General features: G+C 34.4%; 3 protein-coding genes, 1 long non-coding RNA gene and 2 pseudogenes across 4 annotated transcripts; 2 read left to right on the top strand and 4 right to left on the bottom strand.

Moving 5' to 3' along the window:
* The first annotated feature begins 93 nt into the window (after positions 1-93).
* On the top strand, positions 94-7,528 carry LOC120134145 (annotated as a pseudogene).
* Positions 1,070-9,104, bottom strand: LOC120134146. The gene is made up of 3 exons (XR_005517151.1): positions 9,094-9,104; positions 8,431-8,435; positions 1,070-1,194 (listed from the first exon to the last, which is right to left on the bottom strand). It is a non-coding gene; the product is annotated as an uncharacterized LOC120134146 (long non-coding RNA).
* Positions 9,105-9,664: 560 nt separating this feature from the next.
* LOC120134144 lies at positions 9,665-12,605 on the bottom strand. Its single transcript, XM_039150617.1, has 2 exons — positions 12,359-12,605; positions 9,665-9,864 (listed from the first exon to the last, which is right to left on the bottom strand). Exons 1-2 carry the CDS (start codon positions 12,476-12,478, stop codon positions 9,676-9,678), a joined length of 309 nt encoding a protein of 102 aa, XP_039006548.1. The 5' UTR covers positions 12,479-12,605; the 3' UTR covers positions 9,665-9,675.
* A 5,285-nt stretch (positions 12,606-17,890) lies between these two features.
* Positions 17,891-19,548, bottom strand: LOC120133862 (annotated as a pseudogene).
* Positions 19,549-21,250: 1,702 nt separating this feature from the next.
* LOC120134000 (DNA-directed RNA polymerases II and IV subunit 5A-like) lies at positions 21,251-24,345 on the bottom strand. The gene is made up of 5 exons (XM_039150483.1): positions 24,248-24,345; positions 23,916-24,123; positions 23,344-23,523; positions 22,705-22,818; positions 21,251-21,493 (listed from the first exon to the last, which is right to left on the bottom strand). Exons 2-5 carry the CDS (start codon positions 24,114-24,116, stop codon positions 21,368-21,370), a joined length of 621 nt encoding a protein of 206 aa, XP_039006414.1. The 5' UTR covers positions 24,117-24,123; positions 24,248-24,345; the 3' UTR covers positions 21,251-21,367.
* A 1,222-nt stretch (positions 24,346-25,567) lies between these two features.
* On the top strand, positions 25,568-26,645 carry LOC120134719 (protein SPEAR1-like). The gene is made up of 3 exons (XM_039151159.1): positions 25,568-25,723; positions 25,824-25,910; positions 26,532-26,645. The coding sequence occupies exons 1-3, from the start codon at positions 25,568-25,570 to the stop codon at positions 26,643-26,645; spliced, it is 357 nt and encodes a 118-aa protein (XP_039007090.1).
* The last annotated feature ends 1,245 nt before the right edge of the window (positions 26,646-27,890 follow it).

The raw sequence follows: 27,890 nt of genomic DNA on the forward strand, positions 1-27,890 counted from the left end.
TGTAAAGCACGGCATTCCCATTCGAAAGCTTCATTGTGTTTTTCTTTTGAAACAGTCGCTTATAATTGGATAAAAAGAAAGGCAGAAAAAGAGAGCTAAGAAAGAGCGATGTCGCAAAGTCGAGTGATGAGAGGTCGGAAACGACGGCGTTGCCGTTTCACCATCTCCAACCCTCCCGTTAACGCCTTAGCTATTCCCAGTAAAGCTTTGCTTCGCCATACTTTATATCTCTTTCTTTGATTTATTTGTTTCTTCTTGATTTATGACTTGGTGATTTGATTTTCTTTTTCAATTTTTGCAGTCATTGATGGATTGAAGGAGAAATTCGCTGAGGCGACGAGGAGAAACGATGTCAAAGCTATTGTCCCGGGTGAGTTTTGAGTTTTTGATCGAATCAGTGTTTTTAATTTTTTAAGATAAATTTGGATGTTTCATCTCCGAATTCAGGTTACTGATTGCTTCGATTTTGTTATTATTATTTTTAATTGGTGATGAAGGCAAGGGAGGAAGGTTTTCTGGTGGTTTGATATCAATGTTTTCCAGAAAGTTCATGGAACCGGTATGTGATTGTTAGTTAGTCGATTAATTAGACTGTGTGGCTGTGTGCAGTTCTTTTTGTGCGGTGAATTTTACTATTTAATTACTTAAATTTAGTGAGAAGGGGAAATTTACAAGCTCTTTTTATATTCGATCGGTTGTTAAACAGGTGATATCTCCATCATGCCTGATGTATCTGGAACTTGTCACTAATGCGGTTGAAGGTTCCTGATTCCTTTATTTATTTTAAGTTTTCTTTTTGGCTGTTATGCATGGCCATCTTATGCACTACTTTCATTTTCTCAGATTGCAAGAAGCCTGTTGTGGCAGCTGTTGAAGGATTGGCTCTTGGAGGTGGCTTAGAATTTGCACTGGTTTGTACTTTTCTCTCAATTTATATTTTACGTGATTAACTTCTTTTGCTAATAATTTTGTCTGCCATGATTGTAAATTTGCTCAGTTGTCTAATCTTTGTTATTCTTATGCAGGGTTGCCATGCGCGTATTGCTGCCCCTAGAGCTCAACTTGGCTTGCCAGAATTGTCACTTGGAGTGATTCCTGGGTTTGGAGGTATAGCCACCCCGCTAGTATATGTTGATAAAAACATGTGTAGATGGGCAAGTCTTTTTGTCTTTTGATGATAGCTGCTGGTTTGTGCTTTTCAATCATTGACTGGTTATGCTATGGCTCTTTTCAAAGGTACACAGCGTCTCCCAAGGCTTGTGGGGCTTTCGAAGGCTATTGAAATGATGCTGGTAATACTCTATGATTTTGATGCTTTTAGAACTTTTTAACCTGTTATCCTAATTCTCATGGTTTGTAATTTATTCGGCATTATCATTTTACTTATTGAAAATGCGTCATTAAATTTTCATTCCTTCGTTGTAAACTAGTTGCTGGATGGTTCAAGTGGATTTAGAAAAGTTAAGTTTTCTGATGAAAATTAAGATATAATTGGATTAAATTGCTTTAAATGTTCTATACTATGATTGGATTAAACAGTGAAACTACCTCTCTTATTTGTCATAAGACCCTAAGCTGATGCTGTATTTTTCATCCTCTTAACTTTAAAATGCTTTTCATTGTTAATGGCCACGAAGTCCACTTTTTCACTTGGTAAATCTAATTCATGCAAGAATAATTCTTTGCAGTCATCCAAGCCAATCATGTCTGAAGAAGGGAAGAAGCTAGGTCTTATTGATGCACTTGTCCCTTCTGAAGATTGCTGAAAGTTTCTCGTGCATGGGCTTTAGACATTGCAGAGAGACGTAAACCATGGTTGCGTTCCCTTCACAGAACAGACAAGATTGGATCACTCTCTGAAGCACGGGAGGTGTTAAAAATTGCAAGACAACAAGCCAAAAAGACTGCCCCAAATTTGCCTCAGCATCAGATATGTCTAGATGTAATTGAGGAGGGTATTATCCATGGGGGATATAGTGGAGTTCTAAAGGTAGTCTTTGGTTTTGAGGCCTATTGCATATTGTTTCCTTGCTGAAGAAATTGCTTCTGATGTTTTGTTGTTTATGTATAGGAGTGTTTGCTGTTTTATTCCTTCTTTTGTAACGGATCATTTATGAGTGTCATAAACTTTTGGGGCATGCAATGATGGATTTTATAGGATCCTTTCCCTTTAGTCTTATCTGTGATAATGTTTAGTTGTATAAGAATCTCCACTCAGTTGTACTTGAACATTTGGATAGCTTTCTATCCATATTTTTTGTATCGGAATTATCTATGCAGGAGGCCAAAGTTTTTAAGGAGATAGTCCTTTCAGCCACAGCAAGAGGTCTTGTTCATGTGTTCCTTTCTCAGCGGGCTTCATCAAAGGTAATCTCTAATGGTTGGAACACTTTGCACCTTTTTCTCATTTAATTCCTCTAGCAGAAATTTGGCATTTGGTAGCACTCTCCATGTGAAAGTAGTTGGCTGTCTACAAGCAGTGGAAGAATTCAAACTTTAAAGTTGATAGTGAAGTCCCACAACCAATCGGGATCTTTGTGGTGTTTTTTCTTGAAATTTTACTTTTGCAGGTGCCAAATGTTACTGATGTTGGCCTCAAGCCAAGGCATGTAAAGAAAGCTGCTATTATTGGAGGAGGCTTAATGGGCTCTGGAATAGCTACAGCTCTTATTATGAACAATATATTCGTTATTCTCAAGGAAGTTAACTCTGAATATCTCCAGAAGGGAATTAAAACAGTAGAAGGTGGTTATTCATAATTATTGCTCTTTTAATAGCCAATAAACTGATGGACTTTTTTCTTTGGAAAGGATTTAAATTCTTTTAATTCTTATTTTAAAAGGTAATCTTAATGAATGTGTCAAGATCTAGTTGCATGTGGAACTATTTACATGTTATAGAAATTTAATAGTTAATACTTTCTTATCTTTGTCTTCCTTTTTTCTTTTTGCAGCAAACGTTAGAGGTTTAGCAGCTAGAGGAAACTGACAAAGGATAGGGCAGAAAAAGCTATCTCAATGCTTAAAGGAGTTTTGGATTATGCTGAATTTAAAGATGTAGACCTGGTCATAGAGGTGAGCCATGGTATTTATAACATTTTGGAACTGTCGATAGCTATCATCTGGCCATACATAAAATATTGTAATATATACACATAATTTATCTATCCCTAGTCTCTATGATCTAACTTGCGTTTTTTCTGATCATATTGGAGGATTGCAATGAAATATCTCTAATTTAATTTTATTTGCAGGCTGTTATTGAAAATGTCTCTCTAAAGCAAAAATATTCAGTGAGATAGAGAAGGCCTGCCCTCCTCACTGCATTTTGGCAACAAACACATCCACTATTGACCTCAATTTAATTGGAGAAAAAATAAATCAGAAGATCGTGTCATAGGAGCTCACTTTTTCAGGTTATCAATTTATTTTTCCGTGTTTGCTGCTTGTTATTGCCTTTCTAATTCTCTATCATATGCTTCTTCATATATGGAGGAATCTAACATCTATCCTCCATGACTTTTTGAATGGCATTTTTTTATAAGAAATAGGCCTCGTTAAAAACCCCCTTCTTAACCGTTAAGCTACAAAGTATCTTAACGGGCATTGGAAGGAGGAAAAGAGTGCCCAAAATTTATTAATACACAAAGAGTACAACCTGGTTAAAAAAACCCCAGATTACAACCTTAGTCTTAAACACACCTATCCCCTGAAAGGATAATAACACTCCCAACAAAAACCAGAACTCAAAACACAGCAAACATTACCCAATTCCCGCCTTAGCTAAACTATCAGCTTCCCAATTATTACTTCTCTTCACAAACCTTAGTAACACATTGGAAACCAACAGTCTTAGCTAATTCTGTAACCAGAATGCTAAACACAGCAGGATTACACTCTGGATTTTTAATCCAATTTACAGCAACCAAAGAATCACTCTCCAAGATGAGACACCCCTTGTCTTTCCACTTCGAATCAAAGAACATTTTCAGTCCTGCTTGAATAGCTTTACATTTTGATTGGCATTACATTTTGGTACTTTTGGTGCTATGGCCCTTTTTCTTGCATCTTGTGGCCCGCCCTCATGGATATTGAGAGGCTAAGATTTCTGCTGGAGTGAATTATGTTAGATAGCCTGGCAATATAACCTTTATAAGTTATGTGCACGAAAGAATATTTTCCATGATTTAAATCTCTCTTCGGTCTCAAATATCTTAGCATTCTTTACCTTAACTCCAGTAGGAGTAATCAGTAGTTATACTTCAGTTACACTTAAAAGAATCATCCAAGTCGAATAAATCCTTCTGGGATGTTGTAACTGATGATGAACAGAAGGTCCTTTGGACTCTGCCCCCCTTAAAGTCTCGGGCTATTGCGACCTTAGCTCGGCGTTCATCTTTCCGGTCTAACTCAATGACGAGCTCTTTAGATGTTCAGTCTGTTCTGACGGATATAACGTTGCACGTCATCATTATGGGAACCTCATCATCTGGTATCCTCGGGTCCTGACGGATATCCGTCTGCAGGCTTAGAGCTTTGCCACCAATGAATTCTTTTTACTGCATTTAACTTTTGTGTTCAGGATGGCACTAGACTGGTTCTTAGGGACCCCAATATAAAGCATGTTGTGTGTTTCTTACGCATACAGTCTTCAGGGGTCGATGCAACTTTTAATTGTTGCTGACAATAATGATTTTGGTACCATGAATCCTTTTCTTCAGAAGCTTTGTTTTCTTCCTTTCCTAATGTGTTTTTCCTCTCCTCTTGATACCATGGAAAATTTGCAAGAATTCATCGCTTGGATAAATGATGATAGTTCAAGATGTATGATTTTTTTTGCAGAGCTGAAATAAAATGAATATTTAAGGAAGTGATGATACTGAACAGAACATGCTAGCTACATAAAATGAGTTGGTTCCATAACTGCAAATAGTTCATTTCTTGACTGAACTTGTAGGTTTTTGACATAATTGCACTACAGTTTGTACTATGTACGCACATGTTAGTATATTATAGATATATTATCTGATATTGATCCTAAATGAACTGACTTTTTTCTATGCTTGTCTGTCTGTCTTAAATAGTCCGGCCCATCTGATGCCTCTTTTGGAGATTGTGCGAACACAAAAAACTTCCCCACAAACAATTCTTGATCTTGTGACAGTTGGAAAAGTAATAAAGAAAGTTCCTGTTGTGGTTGGTAATTGCACTGGCTTTGCAGTTAATCGGACATTCTTCCCCTATGCACAAGGTGCACATTTATTGGTCAATTTAGGTGTCGATGCATTCAGAATTGACCGGGTGATCAGCAGTTTTGGCCTTCCTGTGGGTCCTTTCCAGTAATCTTTCCTTAACCCTTGGCATTTGATAGTTCATGATTTGAGTTCATATGTTTCCAACTTTGTTGATATCTTTAACAGTGAGTAAATCAATGAAGTGATTTGTCATGGAACTGTCATTTTTCTTGATTGTAGCTTTTGACTTGGTAATGATTTAATTGTAATAAATGCTTCTGAAATTGAAAAGGTAAGTGTCGTCCTTCCATAACTGGAAAACCTAAGAAGAAAAATAGTTGCCACATATTGGTGCATCTGCTTCTGCACCTGCGGCAAACACACAACTAATGCTTACATATTACTAGCTTGATGCCATTAATAGCTTAGTAGAACTAGGGTTACCGATCAGTTGAGCTTAGAGTTCTAGTAATGATCAGTTTTCACTTTTCAGTTCATCTGACTGGCGATTTGTTCGAAGCAAAGCATACCAACATATATGCCCTTGGTATATTCTGGGTACATGGTGATAACTGATAAGTTATGCTTGATTTGCAATACTGTAGGCTTCAAGATTTAGCTGGCTATGGAGTGGCCATGGCGGTTGGGAAAGAATACCAAAAGGCATTCTCAGATCGAGTATTCAAATCTCCATTGGTTGAACTTTTAGTTAAAAATGGACGAAATGGTAAATGAATACCATGTTTCTGTTCCTGTGGCGTTCTTTTCCCCCTTATAATAGTGTTGTCAATATATGCTTCTTTGTTATTGGGACATTTCATGAAGTTTGGTATTTCAGGGAAAAAACAATGGGAAGGGATTCTATTTATGAGAAGGGAAGCAAACCAAAGCCTGATCCTTCTGTGTTGCCTATTATTGAGGAGTCTAGACGGCTTACAAATATTATGACCGCTGGAAAGGTAAGTACTCTTGCCTCCAAAGTATCTCTATAATCTATAGGAATTGAATTTTGTCCATTGAGGGCGAACTTTAATATTGTCACTCCAATGACATGGTAACTTTGAACACTATAATTACACGACTTAAGAAAATAACTAAAAATGGCACAGATCACAATACAACACAGGCAAAACATGAACATTAACAAAAACACAAACATGTCAAAATCTATATACAGGAATTATTAGCATACCGAAGGTCACAAGAACATAATTCTTTAAACTAGACTATGATACTTGAAATTGTACAAGTATGATATGGGTACATAACTTGCTTCTATGGAAGTAATTTATTGTTGTTGCGATTGTTTGACAGCCTTTATTGGTTACTGATAAAGAAATTCTGGAGAGGGTGCTCTTCCCGGTAGTCAATGAGGCATGCGGGTTCTTGATGAAGGGATTGTGGTTCGAGCATCTGACCTTGATATTGCATCTGTCCTCGGAATGAGCTTCCCATCTTATCGGTAAGTCTTTCATCATTGACTGCAGTTTCTCTTTTGAACTTGTTGAGCGGGCGGAGTGAAGAAAATTCTGGGACAGTGTCCTACTTCTTCAGTATAACTAAGTAGAAAATCTTGTAATGTCATTGTGAAATTTATCCTCAATCTAGTAAATGATTTTTTATATTGCTTAGGCCTTTTGAAAGCATTAGATATTTTCCAAAGCAAGAAAAGATAGATCCTTACAAATTGGGATGGATCTCATAATCATGCGTATCTTTTCAGACAGATATTTATGATAACGTTGCATTAAGTCATTATTTACGGGTATAATTCGCCCACATCTGATCATATTTTATTTTGGGCAGTGGTGGCATAGTATTTTGGGCAGATATGGTAGGGGCGAACCATGTGTATACAAGTCTGAAGAAATGGAGAAATGTATGGCGGCTTCTACAAACCATCGAAGTTCTTGGAAGAAAGAGCCATTAAGGGATCCCATTGGTAAGACCCTTTTCCCTTTTTTCTTTTCTATAATGTGAGTTTTAGGATGTTATTTACCTCTTTTCTATTCGTAGAGTGCTCCGGCCACGTCGGTTGCAACATCAAAGTCAAGGCTGTAAAGGCCAGAAATATACAACCCAGTGTGGATCTGTTATCAAAGCAACAAGAATTTGGTTCATATAAAAATGAGTGCCGCTCTTTTATTTTCCTGGGATGGTTGAAAGCGATAAGAATTATGTTTTATAGATTTGGATCGTAATGTAACTTTATTTTCTTACTTTTGTTTTTAGGCCTATATTTAAGGTTTGGGATTATCTCTCAGTATATTATGTTGAGGTATAGTTCTGGAAGGTACGAACTTGGACAGGGGCCCTAGTCACACAAATATTAATTATATAAACTAGTCTTTTATTCGATATACATATTTAAGTAAAATTCAAATCAAACTAAAATATATAGATTAATTATCATTTAATGTTTTTTTATAGAACTTGTTTGTGTTCAAATTTCAATTTATGATTTTATTTAATTTTTAATTGAATTATCTAATTCTATTTTGATCAAATTTAAATCACATATTATCTATCATCACTATTTAATTTTATGTAAATCTTATTTCTTAAATTTATTATCATTTAATTTTATATTTTATATAGATTTCTTTCTATTAGTTTTTATCTCAAGAATTCTTTCTAAAAATATATAAATATATTTTTTTTGAATGATTTTTTTATTTTATATAATTTATAAAATTATAAGAAACATATTTATATATCTTATATGATTAGAAAATATATAAATTATAATTAATTAGTAATTATAATATAATAAAAATCAGACTCGATTCAAAAAATTTTAAAGAAGTTTTAAATGAAAACAGAATTCATCAATCGATTAACTTAAATTTTTCTGTAGTTTGATTTAATTGAATATTCATCCATACTTTCCTAGTATTCGTGATTTCACTCTTATAGAGCGAGGCATGAGACGAATGGTTGGGGTGGAGGTTTGGAAATAATAAGACCGGATTAGGGTCCTTTTAGAAATATTATATCATACGATCCTCTTTCAAATTCCAAGCGACATTTCCTCTCAAATGGATTCTATCTCATGATGCATATTCACCCTGATTCGGCTTATAAAATAGCTTATGGAATTGCATTTCCATACCTATTTCCTTTAATAGAATATATGGCTGAATGGAAAAGCTTTATAATATATACATGATGATTGCTTTTGGTGGACAGGATTAGACCTCATCTCAAAATAATAAAAATGATAGGAAAGTCGACACAAAAACATCAATTTACACCGCACTGAAGTTTTGCAGTAGCAACTCTTTTCCCCTCCCAGGGGCAATAGAGAATGGATTCTCAAATAAAATAATGACCAGAGCACAGAGCATCAAGTCCTAGTTCCCCCAAAGTTTTACAACAAGAAAACTAACCTCAACCACATCTTTAATCCCCAATTTATTTGAAACCAGCTGCTGCAACAAGGGAAATTTTATGTCCAAGCAAGCCGATATTAAAGATTCCACCATTGCTTAAAATGGATCTCCCATTCGGTCTCGCCCCACTCCTCGTACATCCTTTCTTCCTCGTTCCAGGTACATATCGCGACGGTGTTCTTTTGGTGGAGGGGCAACTCTGATTGGTGACCTACTCCTCTCTCTCACATCACGTGGTCTGTCACGAGGAGGAAGCTGTGGTGGAGGAAATGGAGGTGGTGATGGTGGTCGCCTCTCATACCCTTTCCTTGAATTGAACAAGTATCCTTCCTTGGTCTCTATGCCCCCAATCCATTGGCATTGGCCTATCGAATCTACTTCTCCCTGTAGTCATTGTCTAGGTAATCCAGTCGATCCCGGTGCATGCTATGATAAAAAACCTACCTTCATGCCTATGTGGTGGTGGACCGGCAGCTCTAAAGTCTCGAGGACCATGCCCAACCATGAGGGGGGACCTAAAGCCACCATTTATATTCCTGCGAGGTGGTGAAGATCAATAGGAAAGAACCTGGGAGGAGCATGTGAAGGCGGGGACCCGGGTAGCCTCCACGGGGACTCCCCACAGGTGCATAGCGAGAACCTTGCAATTGTTGCAGAACTCTCTCCTTGCAAAGTTTAAGTTTGCACATCTGCAACAAGATTGGTAAGAGAAAATAAACTGCAACATGCAGGACGAAACTTTAAAAAGTATTTCAACAATAAACTAAAATTATACAATCTAGAATGGTTTTGAATTTAGGACAAGAAACAGAAAGTGTGTGAACCAATTAAAGAAAACAGGGAAACAAGGCATCGACCAAATGCAAAGCAAGAAACGTAAAAGTAGTATAAAGAGGGAAATTCGAAACAAAATTCATGGTATGGAGGTTATATATACTTACAAAGGATCTGGACATATCCAATCTCCTTCCCTAGGTCGCACATTAGAATTATTTCTAGTCCTTCACCACCGATAGGTCCAGGACCATATCCAGTCCCACATCTCTGCTGCTACGCTGCCTGGCACCACCTGGTCCCGAATATAAGGAGGTGAAGAGCCTCGATATCTGCCAGGATCCCTACCATTACCAAAATCACGGCTTCTTGATGAACCACCTGAGCGATCAAAATTGGAACCATATTGGTGATCTGCATCCCTACGACGTATTGGAGAACTTGAACCTGCACGAATTCTATATCCTGGAAAAGAGAAGGCCAACAGCTCCTATAGATAAGCGAATCTAATTTGAATACAAATTTTATGGAAAACAACGTGCTTATCTGCAGAGATTTATGGGCAATCAATTGTTCCAATGACCAATAATAGTTCGCAAGGATTGGTACCACTGTTCAAGATCTCCTCATCATGGTTATGGAATGATAAATCCAGAACAGAAGGGAATACTTGTTTCAAAAAGTTATTTGCCTTTGTACTTTCAAACACAGCATTTACCAGTATATCAAAACCAATTTAGCAGCTCAATCATCAGGAAGAAAAAAGGTCGCTTTCCTAGATTCAAGCACCAAAAGCCTATCTTGTAAAACTTACATGCTTAACATTATATTTTCAACCTAATTCTGAAGTATGAAGCCAAGATCGTAAATCTGGAGCAACCTCATTTGATACAGCATAGGAAAGGAGGCAAAGGAGAGCATTCACGCTGCAGCCCACAGAAAATGAATGGCCATACACATAAGACATGATAGTCCAACAAAAAAATTATTAACCACCATAATTTACACCTAAAACCTTCATACAAATTGCCCTAATAAAGAGTAGTAGTCCGAGCAACAATGCAGAACTAAAGGATCAAAACCACCAAAGTGATCCACACATGAGGAAATCCTAATTAAACCATAAGCCAATAGGCACCAAATTTTCTGAAAGGCCGATCTCAGAACACTGTTTGAAAAGGTTCTACCACCTGAACATGAGTTCACTTCCCTATACCTATACATAACTTGATGGATAGAAAGTACATGCCATCAGGTCTTCTTCCATCCCCAAGGAGCAACACATAAGTCACTGACCACTTATGGGTGCTAAATGCTTAAATATCCAATAACTTTGTCCATCAGCTCAACTACCCAATTAGACACAAAATAATACAGAAACACACAAGAAACCTCATGAAGATAGAATAAACATATGAAGGATATTCCACAATACCCCATTCATTATCAAAAAATACTAGTAACCCCAAAATGTACAAGTTGAAAACAATAAAGGTTAAACCTAATTATCCTCCCAGAGGAAAAACTAAAATAAAAAACAAGCCAAAAGCAAGTAGATTCCACCCCAGAAGTTTATTATAAATTACCAGATACCCGTAATCGTTTTGAGCACTTCCATAATAAACAAAACCAACAAAAGTCCAGGATAGATAGAGCTCCACTCCACAACAAAATTAGTTATCATGGCCCAGATTCCACCCCAAAGGATTATGATAAGTTACCAGATACACCAAACCGTCCTCCATTAACATATCCTGATGCCATCAAACACGCTAGTTTTTCCAGCCAAGAGATCAACCTACCACTGAGCAGAGCCAAAGCTAGCCATATAAACCACTTGAGGCTGTCAGTAGTCCGATTTTACGTATGATCTTTTGCTATATCTTGAAAACTTGACCCCAAACCTCTTAAACTGGAAATGAAATTAGTATTTCAAATTAGAAATGAAATTCTATCAAACCCAGCTCCATGGTAACTATCTTCAAATGCTTGCCGAACTGACAAGTGACAATAGCTTCAAACTGAGATGCAATGTCTTTAGTGCAGCAACACAATTCTATTCATCATGCCCAACATATAGAGATGCATTTGGCACAAAACCCCTTTTCAATTCAAAAAACCAACATGTCTTCATAAAACCCAAGTTCTTGCAGGCAACACTCACAGCTGAACACACAACAGCAAATTCATTTGCAACTCGATGCTCCATAAGGTATTAGATCCACATGATCAACATGCAATATAAGGCAAAAAAAAAACAACAGGTACAATCCCATGTAGTGTAACTATTACATGGACATTGAAAAAAATCACTTAACTGTAATAGTCACCAAATAATGTTTACAAATCTAATTCAGCAAGACCATAAACAATTGAACATTTAAAAATGGCTACAAGAACCGGATGCAAATACATCTATAGAACATGGTACTGGAAACTAATAGATGTAAAAGTGGAGTTTACATGACATTGCAATACAAACATAAAAAAATCCCCTTACACAGAGATATATTAATAGAAATTACAAATACACTGCAATTAGGCTATTTTTCTCACAGCTTATTTCCCCTGTCAAGAACATGAATCATTTTCTTAGGCGCCTCCAAATTCATTTAGTAGCCTATTAACTCCTCAATGGCACAATTCTCAAAATAAATCTAAAGAAATGCAAATTGGCATTCAGTTTAAATCGTTAGAGCTCACCAATTCTTATGAAGCTCCAGCATAATCGCAAAGTACATTGCGAATTTCATCCCTGGTTTCATTTCCTACTACGTTCTAGGGTTTCAACTTTCAAATCACGATTCATTTTAATTTCAATTAAAACAAAGTGATTTGAACTTGACGTTATATGTATATTATTAAAAAATGAAAAAATCAAACAAAAATAATAATTGATTAAACTGAAAAGGAAAAAATTAAAAAAAAGTAAAACGATTCCACGAAAAAAACACTAAACCAGGTTCATCTTTGTATCGATCAGCGCGAGAATACGGATGTGGCTCACGCCGGACCTCTCCAGGTTCATAATCACCACCACCACCACCACCACGGCCTCGTCCTCCGCCTGCACCACCATCAGCTCCGTCGCTTGCCAAAGGCCCTACAACAAGGCTACTTATGAGTGGCTGGTGATACGATGTCGTTGGTCCCTATCTCTAGATCCCATTTCTCTCTCGCTCTGTTCCCTTCTCGAACAGCCGACGGCTAAAACTACGGAAAACTCTAAAGTGGGGATGAAGTATATAACCCTAGCGCCACGTATCTGATTTTTCTGCCATGGAATTTGCGTGAGAGGCGAGAGATTTTACTAAATTTTGCAAACCCTCGTTTTTTCCCCCTAATTTGAAATAGCATCCCGATACTTTTTAAATTTTCAATTTCTCCCCTCGAATTTTCCTTTACTTATAGATAACCCATGTTAGTCTCTATCTCTACTTTTTCAATTTTTTATTGTAAAACCCGTGACTAAAGTTGACATCACAGTTTAACCCTATACACCGTGTGCCGTGTGGTACACAGGGTTAGAAGTTGGACAAAAAACCTTGCCTTGTGGTGGCAAAGAGGGTTTTTTGAAAGGTGACTTGAGCATTCTCTACTTATGTAATGATATATTTAATTCTGTATGATGGAATTATGAATGACATTATCTCCTGTATTAGAACATATTGGTGATCTGAGAGGGAATGGGCTTTGGTTGTTTGGTCCAAGCTTCACTGCTCAAAGAGAGAGAGTGGTCTCGATTTTAGGGACCTAAAACTGTTTAATTTGGCCCTTGTTGAGAAACAAGTCTGGAGATTCATTCACAAAAAGAACACTTTGTGTTTCAAAGTCTTAGCTACCATGTATTTTTCTCATGAGGATATTCTTGACGCTAAGCTCGAAGACAAAGCTTTCTTTGTTTGGAATCGTATTTTTAAAGCAAAGAAGTTCTAAAGAAAGGATTCTTTTGGAGAACTGGCCAAAAGAAAACAAAATTAGAATGCACTTGGATCTTGGGGTGGTATTTTGAGAATTGAGCTGAATGGTCTTTACATGAACAACCTTAGAAACCCCATTCTTTGTGGGGTTTTCGCTCCGCTGCCACTGGCTTGCTAAGGGAAACATGTATGAAGGGATGTCTCTAGAATTTGGACTGTTATTGCTAGGCCCCAATTCTTCCAAAAATCAGGATTTTCGGATGAAGATTACAATAATGCTATTCTTATAGGTTGAAGCTGAACAATGTCGGTCTTGAATAGTTTGTTCAAGCTTTACAATGTTGAAGTTAAGACTGACTCCGCCCTTCGAGATTACCTCCAGCAAGGAGGTTCTTCTCTTCTTTGATTGGGATAAAATTTTTGGCTCAACGAGAATCTCCTACAAAGAGTAGCTTGAAGCTTGGTTGATTTGTTGGACATGAGACGTTGCCTGCATTCTTGCATTGTTGTGGCCATATGGATTCGTAGGAATAAATGGTTGCATGAACAGTCTTGCTTAACGCCAAAATTTGTATGATACACCCTTCTGCTATTGTCTGGCCTAAAATTTGTTGTTTCTCGTGCTATTCCTTGTGCTGAATCTAAGAGAGAGTTTGGCAGAAACCACCCCAAGCCTTATGAAGTTAAATAGATGAGCTTGGAGCTAATTCTTGTGAAGTCGCCATTGAGGTCTTGGCCAGGATCATCACGGTCTTGTCATTGGTGGCCATGCTCGTTGTTTGCTTGACCTTCACTATGCTGACCTCGTGGAAGCCAGAGCTTTTCTGGAAGGTATGGTCTATCATCGAAGGTAATGCGCTTTCTGTTGTCTACAAGCTGTAAATCTTGGACTAGACCTCTCTACTACCTACTTTCACCTCTTGGAAGCCCGTAGAGTTCTTGCTAATCACCCCAATTCAGATTTGTGTTTACCCGTAGATCCCCAAACACTGTTGCTCTCTCTTTAGCCCAATGGCATTTTCTTATTCTTCGCCTATTTAGTTTATTTCGGATTTTTCAAGTTGTATCTCGGATGTTGACATTTTGGATACTTTCATAGTTTAACCGAATTTATAAAAAATAAAATAACTAAAATACGGATCATAATATATTTTAAGAGTATTTTATTCTTTTCATTTTTATAATATTTAAATAAAAATAAAAATCATGCTTATAATTAAAATACGAGACTAAAAAAACAAAATCTTTTTCCATTCATTTATAATATATTGAACATTTCTGTAAATATATGTTTTTATTAAATATTTCAGTAAGCACACCGTGTGCAACAAAATCTATTATTATAAACACCTTCATTGAGCTGTGCCACATTAGATCAAATGCTAACTCGAATGAAAATGACTAAAAACTTTTAAATGGTAAATAATAGTGTTATATAATGGTTTATCTTTTATAATTTCATATAATTTTTAAATAAAAAATTAAAACTATTATGTATAGATCAAACATGTGAATGATTTAGATATAAATTTATATCACTTCTAATAAGTTGTTGAATTAAATTTATAAATATTTAAGCTGAAAATTTTTGTTTATTCACATATGAGTGACAAAGCTTAATTACATAATGTCTGTTTCATCATGCAGGTTATATAATGCCAAAAGGTATATGAATAATTAATCTGTTAAAACTATGGTTAGTAATTAAACAAGTAAGGACAAGATTTAAAAAAAAATATTAATTTCCATATAATATAATCAATAAATAATATTTGAAATACATTTATACAAAAATGAGTTCCTTAATAGTTAGAAAAAACCCAAAATAAATAAATAAATACATAATTACAAACTAAAATATGAATGGTATTACACATTCCTTCTAAAGTGATCGAATTTTGTATTCTGATATGAGGGTTGGAATTCTCTTAGATAAAGTATGAAATAACTAAAAAACTTAAAACCTCACAAAACTATTGTTTGCACATCTATACCTACACCATCTTTCATGAAAATGTAAAACTTTTCTCGAAACTTAGAAGATGAGGATTATATCTTACCTCCATCCACCCACAATCAAAACAAAGTTAGTTCTATTAATCTTTATAGTCATAAATCTTTATGGTTGAGATTATTTAGAACATATACTACTTTGTAATCACCTTAGCTTAATAATAATAAAAAATATTATTTTAAGTTCTAATAAACACAATTCTCTTTAATCAGACCCAAATGTTATGAGAGAAAATGAAGGAAAACTTATCTGGTAAAAAAATTGAAAGTTTTTCTCTCTCTCTACAACTTAGTCCTTAATTTTGAATATAAAACTTTTTTTAATAAATTCATTAAAGTTTTTTTTTCTAAAACCTTATTTAATTAAAGTAAACCAAATATAGGTTCCAAAATTCCAAAATCAAAAATTTAACTTTAATTTCATAAATAAATATATTTTATTTAATTTTAAAGAAATTTATTAAGATTCATTTGACTAAAAATATTCAAAAAAAATATAAAATCCAAATTGAACACATGTACAAAACCGGTTTAACTAACCAATATTTTAGGATTTAAAATTATGAATACGCTAATTCGATATCAGTTTTTTTCTACACATGTTCTTTAGAATGAGAAAAGTAGGGCTTTGTTTAAGCCAACGAGGGATATTACTATTAAGCAAGGTGACATGCTATAGTAAATCAAATTTATGTGTTTAGTTGAAAAGAAATGGGAGGAATTTATCAGGTTGGGTTACGAAGTCGTTATCTTCGACAAGAAGAATTTCTCTTATTAAAGGAATTTTGCAAGCGATGTCTCTTATGCTATGCAGACAACCTCGCTCCCTAAAGTTGTAAGGCTGTAGAGAAATTGATTCGTAACTTCGTATGGGTCCAGCTAGTATGAAGCATGGAGTTAGTCTAGTTAATTCGGAAAGTTTGTAGAGGTCAATGGAGGAGGGAGGGTTAGGCATTAAAAGTTTAAGTCAACATAATAAGACTTTCCTCATGAAAGTCGGATTCCAATTGTTGACGAGGACAAGAAGTGCGTACGAGTCTTAAAATCTAAAGTATAAATGGAGTGGAGTGGTGCAACGTTGCAAATTTAATCACTCTCGCCTATGGAAGGGCTTAGTCACGTTGGGGGGAGGTGTGTAACGAAGTTATTTGGAATACCTTAAATAGCTATATGACAGACTTTTGGTTTGATAGTGAAAGGTCATTGTTGGTAAGTTTGAGTTCTACTATGTCGTTTCCAATGCCAATGGCCTAAATGGTAACATAAGTGGGACTATTGCACTAGGTTGGCGATGGAATGAAGAGCGTAGCTTTCCTACGAAATCAACTTATTAGGTTTTTTGCCAGTAAATGGGCAATACGATGGACGTGTGCTGGAAATTCATTTGGAAGGTGGACGTACATTCAACCGAATCGAATTTATGGTTGGTGACCCATGGAAGGCTATTGACAAATGTGGAACGAGTTCGAAGGCATATGACGAATAAGTTCGTGTTAAATTTGTAAAAAAGGAGTTGAAGATGTGGGACTGTGTTGAGTTTATGCAATGCCACTAGAACAATCCGGGGAAGGTTGATTAAGCTGATAATTGCAAGAATTTATCTAATTGTCTATGAAGGATTAGGAGATCAAAGAGCCTTTGCAATTGTTGGTAACGATTGAGATATTGGTTTCAATTATTTGCTGGAAATTGTGGTTAAGGGAAATAAGATAATTTTTGAAGAGATTTAGGGTGAAAGAAGAGACTAAGGGGAAGTCAACTAGAGTAAGGGTAGCTTTAGCCTACCGTCGACAACAATGGTGCAGATGTAAGCTTTAGATAGCGTATAGTTGTGGATCAGTGTTCTGCTTCATATAATAAATTAATTAAATTTTCACTGCATCACACATCTGATTGGTCAAACTTTTCTTTATTTATTTTTATATATTTCTTATATTATGAATCTAGACTCACTAGTTGCACTTTCCTTTCTTTCCGTAAAATCCCTCTTTCCATTTTCTTCTAACTAAAATTAAAACTAAATTTATAATTAAAAAAATACTTTAGAATGTTGATACAAAATATTATTTTGCTAAAAGGAAAATACCATGAAGACTGGAATGAACTAAACAAATCATGATGAGATTAGAAAAAAATGTTATTTTAATTGAGTTTCTACAATTTTTTATATAAAAAAATTATACCAACTATTTTTTATGAAAAATATTTTAAAATTCATGTAATTATATTATTTTTTGAATATTTTAAAATTCATGTAATTATATTATTATTTTTGAATATTTTACTATTCATGTAATTGTATTATTATTTTTAAATAGAATGTAATTATATTATTATATACGCTACCAAAAGTACCATTAAAGATTTCTCAACTCCGTTTGCGTAAGTTAAAAGAAACTTCTATACTGAATAATAATATCTTTTACCCGTTTAATATTTACATTTTTTTCCAAACAGTGCATATTATTGCATCACATTTAATTACATAATCTTTTTTCTCACAATGCCAATCATTGCATAACCTATGATATTCTCATCTTTACACACAGAGAAGGAAATTAGAGCAAGGCATCTGTTCTTATTAATAACCATGAAGTGCTTACTTAAAACCATCCCATACTATAAAAAGGTAGCTATGGCTACCAAGGCCAGGAAAACAGACATATTTGCGCACAAAGCAAATCTAAAGTGCTTTAAGGATGTCATCAGCACTGGACAGTAAATTCCCCAGCTTCGATATTTGCAGCCTTCACCTTGAGGTCCTCGACCAGAAGTGCAAACCTCCGAGAACGGGAGCCGAGCCCTTTCTCACTGAGGTCAAGCTCAAGACCAAGGGCATGGGTGTATGTTGCTGAACCATCAGCCAGAAACTTGACATCTTTGTTCTCAGGGTAGGTTTTGGCCCATGCCTTCATCACAAAGGGATCATTCACTGCAAATTCAATTCACTTAAGTCAGATTAACAGGATTTTAGAAATGCCAGAAGCTTATAAGTCTCCATACCTTTACAAACACAACAATATCGGACTTCCAATCATAATCTACTCAAATCAGGTAATCAACCATGTGAAACTTGACAGCTTACTTTTCTTCAGAATCTTGAGTTAATATATATTTTTCAAATAGAATATTTTCTAAAAATATATAATTCAAATGAAGGTAGGACATTATCAAGTTAAAGTATCTAAACAATCCATGCATCATAGAGTAAAAAATGCAACTTAATCTATGCAGGCCTGATATCAGTCTAGACAAGCAAACATTAATAACATTGCTATTGAAAAATTCCCTAAATACTGATGAAGACTTCTAAATCTAAGTATATGAATCAAAATACGAGATAATAAATTATTTTCCTGCTTTAGTTCTATCTGCAGATCTGCATTGCCAAACTTCAGAATTAGGTCGACATTTAATGATTTCCATTAACATCATCACTTGAACCAATATCAAACATCAATGGATTAAAGTACCCAGTTTATTTGTTCAGGGACAGACTAGATACTTTCACCAACATTAACACTATCAAATGTTGACCGACAATTAAGAAACAGCGAAATTAAAATCATTTAAATTGGAACTACAAAAGAAAATCAAAACAACATTTTTTTAATGTTATCATTCATTTCGTAGGGCAAAACAGATGAAAACCCGTTTTAAAACTAAGATTGTTGGTTTTTTTTCGTAAAAGTAATTACAATCAAAAGTAAATAATAAAAAATTGAATAAAAATAATGACTAAAATAAAAACTAAAAATTACCGCTGATGCAAGAATATCATCAACGCCCTTTGATTTAAGCTCCCCTGCTTTCTCGATGAACCCAGGCACATGCTTCAAGCTGCATCAGACACCAAATCAAAAACCTCAAAGAAAACGATTCATTTAGACAAAAAAAAACAGACACCGTTTGATCGGAAACGGACGGTTAAAGACATCAGATAGGAGAGAAGCGTTACCTGCAAGTAGGGGTAAAGGCACGGGAACGCCAAAAATGATGACCTTTTACCGGCAGCGAGGGAGTGTACGGACACCTGCTGGAGCTTATCCTCGGTGTCGAAGCAGGAGAGAGTACCGTCCGGAAGAACATCGCCAACAGCAATCGGAGCCATGTGATAGGTTAAATGAGGCAGTTGATCTGGGCTTTGATGATATTTGATTTGAACAGTGGAAGGGGAGGAGGGTATTTATTTATAGGGTTTCAACTTTCAATGCAACGCTTTTGGAAGGCTGTGCGGGTGAAATAAACAAATAAATGAACTTTTATTAGCTGAATTGGAATCACATTTGAGATCCGCAAAACAAAACAAAACATGTGGGTGATAAAATCTAGGATATTTATTACTTTAAGCTCATCTATTACTATTCGTAATTATATTTCATCCTTTATTTTTTTAAAGATAAATTATATATAATATTATGTTTTAATTATCAATTATTATATTGATATATTTCCTCTCTACATCTTAACCCATGGCATATTTTAACGAAAATACCATAACTACCAAGTAAAATCGAACTTCAACCTAAGTTAAATACTTGTTATAGAACCACCAAAATTTATAAAAGTTACATTGCCTCACCACTATAAAATAAATTGTTACCATTTAAAAGAAAGGAATTTGAACCTAAGATTATTACATAAGGATCCAAATCAATATTTCCAACATCATCACAAAACAATCATCCTCATAGGAATCAGAATCCATCAAGGATTTACTAAAGAAACACGTTATTAAGTATGATGTTAGACTCTAAAACTAAGATGAGACTCCAAAGATTCACAAAAAATTAGTGATATACTAAAAGAAGTCTCACAAACTCTTTGATTACGGACATAAAAAAAGAAAAATTCAATTCAGATAGAATCAATCTAAAATAAATACCCACAAGGATTAATTAAGAAAATGGAGTTTTATTTCATTGAATCCGAAAAAAAGTGATTGAATTCATGTGCATTGTTTTAAGTTTATACTGTGGGTGATCTCCCTCCGAGCTAGCTTATGAGAATGATTTTTTTTCTTGGATTGAGGCTCGTCGGATAGTGGTATGTTCTTACTCAGCCTAATCTATTCTTGAGTCGTTAGGATGATGAATGCTAAATGAGTGGATACACCTTTGGTTGTTCTGCCTAAACTAAGTCGAATTGATGGTACTAAGTTTGATGCAATGACTGAATATCTAAGCACTGTGGGAGCGCTTTGTAGTATGTCTGTCTTGTCACACCATACCAGATTTGTCGTTTGCTGTTAATAGGTCGTTCAATACATGCAAATGTCAACAGATGTTCACTGGTTGCAGAGAAGAGAATATTGCATTATTTGAAGGCAATGTTGATTATGGCCTTTGGTTTGCTTCTCCGTAATTTGATGTACTTCTTGTTGCTTTTTCTGATGTTGATGTTGATGATTGCCGATTTATCTCTGGTTACCATTTGTCTTTATCGACATCACTTGATGTCTTGAAACTCACGGAAGCAATGATCATTTTCCCGTTCTACCGCTAAAACCAGATAGAGGAGTGCTGCCGATGCTAGTTCTGAACTTGTTGGCTTCAAGCTATACTAAAAGATATGGGTGTGCAACCGTCTATAATTCTTACAATCTGGTGTGAAAACACAAGCACCATCACCATGACTGCTAATCACGTGCTAAATGGTAAGAAAAAAGCATGTTGATTTTTCTTTGCTAGAGCTTGACAATTGCACGTCAATAATGTTCCTGCTCAAAACAAATTGTTGATGTTCTTACTAAACCATAGAAACAATTGGGTTTTAAGCAAATGTAACAACTTTTACCCCTGATATAAAGATCAACTAAAACACTGCACGAATACATGAATCCATCGATACCAAATTATTCATATATCAAAATAGATATAAATATATAATCCTTTAAGCACAATTACTACACTCTAGAATACATGAATACTTGAACACATCTCGATTTTAAGATGACCGGGCAATTAGGTCTGATTCTTTTTATGGAAAAATTCATCATCTAAATGTAGGACATTACTATTTAACAGGGTACATGGTCACACAACATATCGGTAAGTGATATAACGACCGGCTGTCTCACTGGGTCGTATTATCTTCACGACTTGCCCACGCTTCAGCCCATAGTACCTTGCAATCGGATCGCTCACCTGGATACGAGGCAGCTGCATTCCATCCATTTCAAAAGGATAATAAGATCAGAAACTTTTGTTACTTGAACTCAAGAGTGTTGAGTATTGAATTTCAGGTATGTGTCAAACAGGAGTATGTTCAATAACTTTTTAAGTTTTTCCAATGTATTAGGAAGGTCCTTGGGGTTCATATCCCCCTATACCTAAGTGTGTCAGACGTGTCGGATACAACATTTCAAGAAAAATGAAGAATTGAAGCAATAGTTAGAAACTGATGGGATTTGCAAAGTGCATTGCAACACAACAAAACAAGATGAACCACCTTCGTATGAATTAGTCTAATGTTTATCCAATTAAATATTTGCTTCCATTAACCAATTAAATATTCTCTTCTTTTTTTCACTTAAATAAACGAATGAGGTAATGAATGGGGCAGAATGCTTTCAAAGCTAGACTTTATCCTAACGACATGCGGGCCTTGTGTTTTCAAAAAGAGCCCCCAATTGTACTGCATGTACTGACTGACTGCCGCAATGCCCGCTTACTTACTGTCACTTATCGAATTATTAGGAATGAGCAAGGAAGGTTTTTAAACCCACAGAGAAAAGGAATGGAAATTTTTAGGGACTACTGGACTAGCCCGATTCCCATTACTCAAGAGAGCAATTCCTTGCACATAATTAAGGGAGCCATTGGAAGTGATCCAAACACCAGAAATGGAGACTACCTAAGCTAATGAGGCAAGAAAACAGATTCTAGGCTAAATGTAGTATTGCATCTGGGGAACCATACCAGCAGCTAGGTCTGTGATATCAATTAACAAATACATGCACAAATATAATTTAACATGCAAAGGTATGCTCAAAACGCTTCCGACTTTGTCTAGGTCACTAGTTCAATTTTATAAACCTCCAGTCATTTACCACGGATAGCTTCAAAGGCAATCTATCTAAGCATTACATCAGTTTATTCAGGCACTTGGTTGCTAACCAATACACATGCAAACTAATCATGCATTCCTAGTAGGGCAGCTAATATTCCAAGTTGAAATTTCAATGATTCTACAAAACATGATTCATGTAGAGCTCTGGTTCTATACCTAATTAACAGATCAGCTTGCAGAATATATTAATGTGAAGTATAAACTGGTAAAACAGCTAATATTGTACAGGCAAAGAAAGATTTGAGCAAAGCACTTTACAATACTAGATGCTACATAGCAATTACAGTCACTAAATACTGACCTGTGTTTCCTTCACAGTATATCTATGAAGCAAAGTCTTTTTCTCCTCATTAGTAAGTACCTGATGCTCAGGCACAAGAGCATGTTCTTTCACATTGACCATGAGCTCTGCTTCCTGCACCAATAAAGCAAAAAATAAGAATCACGTGAAGAGAAATTAAAGAAGAAGAAGTAGTAGAAGAAGCTTGTACACTATTTGGAGAAGAAGATTCAATGAACATGAGTGTATACTATTACGCAATATATGTACACACACAGCTGAGGCACCCTAAGGCCTAAACATCAATTCTACAATATGCTTATATAACCTATATATATCTTAATATTATACACTGACGTTAGCCAAAATTTTCCAAGAAAAATGGTATACATCAGAATTCAGATGAACCGAGGCGTCCAGTCTACCCATTTGACAAACCCGTTGAGTAGTGTTTTTCTATCACATTAATAAGCTCAAGAATATACACTCATGACTTAACTAGATAAATCATTGGCCTCAAAGCTTTCCATATGGAAGAAGATATGCCAAGCATTAGATTGACAGAGATTGGAAGATGCAAGTCATCACTTAAGAATATAATAAATAAACATGGCAATGATTTAAGTAGAATCCAAAGATCATAAAAGCAATATATTTTACCTGGAAAACCTCCAAGTGGAACTTTGAAGAAATTTCATTAATACAAGTTCGAGCGAAGGGAGTCAAATTCTGTTGCACAACCAGTATGGCCCGGAATACATTCTCTGATTTCATGCGGTTGGTATACGTCTTCATTGTCTTGACACCAACCTTGGCCTCTTCAGGAAAGAAAACATAGATCTTGCACGCACAAATTATATAACTTCTAAATTAATAAGATAAAAAAAGATGAATGTATATCAAAATCCAAGTTTTAAACATTCAGCACGCCATATTTTTGACATATAGAACTTACACTCCAGAAGTATATCACTCGAAAATTAATTACACAATAAACATAGATGAATTTAAATCAAAATCCAATAGCAAATATGAGATTTTAATCATTCATGACGCCATATTTCAATACATAGATGACAACCAAAGATGAAAGTAAATCGAAATCCAAGAGCAACAACAAGTTTTTCAAATACTCAACGTGCCAGATTACCATACATTCAAAAGTAATTTAGAAATCGATTGAAACCCACTTGTTAAAACGAACTGAAAGTTGGGAAATAATTAGCGGCTACCTGATCAGAGTTATCATTACGTTTTGCTTTATTGATAACAAGATCTTCCCTTTTCATGTTTTCGCCAAATTTGGAAATAAACTGCTGTTTCGACAGATTAATCTCAAAATCTCCGACGAAATAGCCCCTGTCTTTCAACATCTGCATGACCGTCTTTCGGATTCGTAACAACCTCTTGATTTCATCCTCTGACAATACCATCTTCCCCCTAACCAATGAAATAAATCGACAACACTAAAAAATGAAGTTTATCGAGAACAATAAAGAAACCCAAAACTTAAAAGGGCAAATGAAAACGAAAATTAATAGGGAGAGCGAAAGAAGAGGGATACCGAGAACAAGAGTGGCAGAAAAACCCTAGGAGAAATTTCTGTTCGCGTCCCCTTTGAATGCTAAAGTTGCTCGGAAAGAATATGACGGGATGGAAATAAAATAGGAGAGTTAAAAAAACATTTGAGAATAAATTTATCACAATGTAATGTTAACATAAGAATTTTGTATCATTTTGTTTACTTTATTTAGTATAAAATATAAATACAAGATGATATTGTTTAGTTAAAAAAATATTAATAGCATTTGAATATATGTATATATATTTTAAAATTATTTTTATGATATATGCTATTTTCAACAACTTAAACTTTAATATTCTTTTTTATAAAAGTTGTTAATTTTATTAAAAATAAAAAAATATTCAAATTACAATAAATATTTATAATCATGATCATAAACTAAACACATAATAAATATATTTTCCTATAATTATTAACACAAAAAATTAATCACTCAAGATCACACAACGACCATACAAGTAAAAGATTAAAAACATAACCAAATTAATTCAAACAAAAATCATATATGAACCGATCTTATTGCGTTGACAAATGCACCATAAAAGGGGATTAAGCGATTCAAGGATCACTAATAAATTGTAAAACAGAATCAAGTGACATGAAAAATCTATCAACGAACGTAAATCGTGAATTCAAATCAAATTTGAGGATCTAAAACAAGGAAGATTAACATGATAATAAATAAGTGTCATATTAATTAATAGTGACAATGTCAAATTTTATTCTGAGGGAAAATATAAACAAAAACAACAGTTAAACAATAAAAAATATACTATAAAAACATAGTATTATGTGCTATAAAGATAGAATTATTAAAAATTTTAAAAATAAGAAGAAAAAAATAAAGATATATTATAATAAAATAAAATAAAAGTAATAAATACCAACGGTTGACGATCAGGATCAAGGCAGAGTTAAACTTTAAGACAAATCCTTCAATAACTACATCTACACAATATATATTGTGTATGTTATTAATCAATTAAGAAAGTTATGAAAAGATATTATCTTGTAATTACCTTGAATATTAAAAACACATAAAATTCTTTATATATATATATATATATATATATATATATAATATATGATCTAGCAGCTTTAAGAGGGGCAGTGGAGATCTCCTTGATTCTTCAGCAGCTGTCTCCTAACTTACAGGAAGGTTTGCTGCAAGAGGATTTGCAAAGCTAAACTGACATTAGTTTTGTCTTCTCTCTTATTTCTCTCGTACACACTGTTACACATATCAGCAGAAAAGAGAGGAGTATCATTCTTATTGATAACCATAGCAGTTGTTTATACATGAGAAATGACAGAGGAGGGTCGTCATCTTCAAGTAAAGGCAAGAAGAGTAATTCGGAGAAGCCTAGGCCGCCCCGGAGAGGGCTTGGTGTTGATCAATTGGAGAAGATTTTACATGGACAAATGGGTTCATCTTACCCTGCAGATTTCAACCACGTATTCTCACCTTTCACGCTGAATTTTTACCATTTTTCTGCCTTCCCTAGCCCTTCTTATTTCTTGGATGATATATGTATGTGTGTGTGTGTAAATGCAGGAAGACATGAAAGCCCAGAAAGCTTATTCATGTTTTTCTTATTCATCAACTTCCTTGGCTTCTTATTGTTTCCACCCCACCATGATGGTAGGTTTCTTTCTACATGATTTTCTGTTGGTGATCATCCATTTTCATCTGCTCTATTTACTTTACGAATATATGATGATGTATGTACAATGTACTGCTTTAAAGCAGCACTCGTGGAAGAATATTTTTTTCTATATATGCATATATCCTTCCATCATCATCATCATTAGAAATAGCCCTAGATAGTAATTTCCCCCAAGAAACAAAACCTTCACTTACCTCGTATTGCAGATGAGGCACTGCGAATATTATCAAAGTATCATATATGCTGATTCCTTACCTACAACTACAACAAGGTGCATATATACATACATATATATATATACAACTTTCCAATTTCTTTTAAAAACAATTCCCTTTTCTAGTGCAATTCTTGTTTCTCCTTTAGAAAGCTTGTATGATATATACATTTATATATTTATATATATTGCTTAATATGTTTCCAATCATTTGTAACAGTTGGAACACCAGAAACGGCATATTAGACTGTCAATATTCTGCACAACCGATCAAGACCAGACAGCTTCTAAATCTACTAGTAGGGTTGCCTTAAACATTCTTATATAAATATCGATTGAATGATACACACATTCTTATATAAATATTTTCCTATACGTACAGGATTCGCAACCAACAAAGAGAAAGCAGAGAAACAACTCAATGGAACCCAGCAGTCAGAATTCTGAATCAGGTGATGCACGAGAGCTAGATTTGGAGCTCAGACTGTCGTTGTAATCCTTAACTTTCTTCTTCCTTAAATACATATAATATTGCATTATATATATACAGTAGCGGATGTAAGTGTATTTCACAGTTGACAAGTGTTGATTCTAGAATCCAAATTTCTTTCGATTTGTTATCTATTTTATTAAAGGTGTTCATCATGAAATTTTATTTGTGCATACTCATATGAAAAATTCATGTTGTTGATATATATGTGTCCATCTTAAAAAATATTTTTAGATCTGTTAGTATGCATGTCTCTAAGCAGGTTGATGAAAGTTGTAGAGGTTTGATTTCATTTTAGAAGAATCTTGTGAAATGAATTTTGAGCTTCTGCGTGGCGTGAGATACAATGTAAAGTTGATATTTTTGTCCATGAATTTTCGAAGAATATAAGGATTAGATTAGTAATTCTAAATAGTTACTTTATTAAGTAAAGAAGGTGAAAAAGGAAATAAAAAACAAAAGATGTTGAAAACCACGATGTCAATCGAGTACTATTATGTGGGGATGGATGGTTATCAATTAAGTGGGTTATCTACCTTTTTTTTTTTTTATTTTCTGTTTTTACTGTGAATTAATTTTTATTTTTGCGGTGAAAATAAGAGATTATTGTTTAAATACTATCAACTATTTAACAATGAACGTCGATGCATTTAATCATTTTTAGAATGGTTGTGCTTAAACATTTGTCTAAAAATTCAAATCAAAATTTTATATTTAAATGATTCAAATGTTATTATCAAATTTTATATTTAAATTAAATATTATTATCAGTTAAATATTTAAAATTTCATCATATTCTATTAAGCAAATATATTATTTACTTTTATAGTTTAATCATTGCTAGTCGATTTATTAATCGATTAAGTTGACGCGAACATTATCTCTTGTATCGAGCATAATATAATGAACTTCTCTATAGGCAAAACTTTATGAGGTAAGATTATTGTTTGATATGAATTATGTAAAAAAAGCCTCTTGTGTTCCTATTTATGTATTTTATATTTCAGTAATTCACCCTAATTACAAAATTGACTTAAATACTGTTCGTCACAACTACACCAACAATACGTATACATGATTTCATCAACGAAGTTTTAAATTTTATACGTCATCAGTAAATTTAATATTAACAATTTGATATAATATCATAAAAAATTAAAATTAAACTCATCTATATTTATTTTTAAGGTATCATTATTTGGTTTACTCTTCTGATTTACTGATACTAACAATGCATTAGACACAATAAAT

Source organism: Hibiscus syriacus, unplaced genomic scaffold, assembly GCF_006381635.1.
Source record: "Hibiscus syriacus cultivar Baekdansim isolate YM2019G1 unplaced genomic scaffold, ASM638163v2 tig00110597_pilon, whole genome shotgun sequence".
Lineage (NCBI taxonomy): Eukaryota > Viridiplantae > Streptophyta > Magnoliopsida > Malvales > Malvaceae > Hibiscus > Hibiscus syriacus.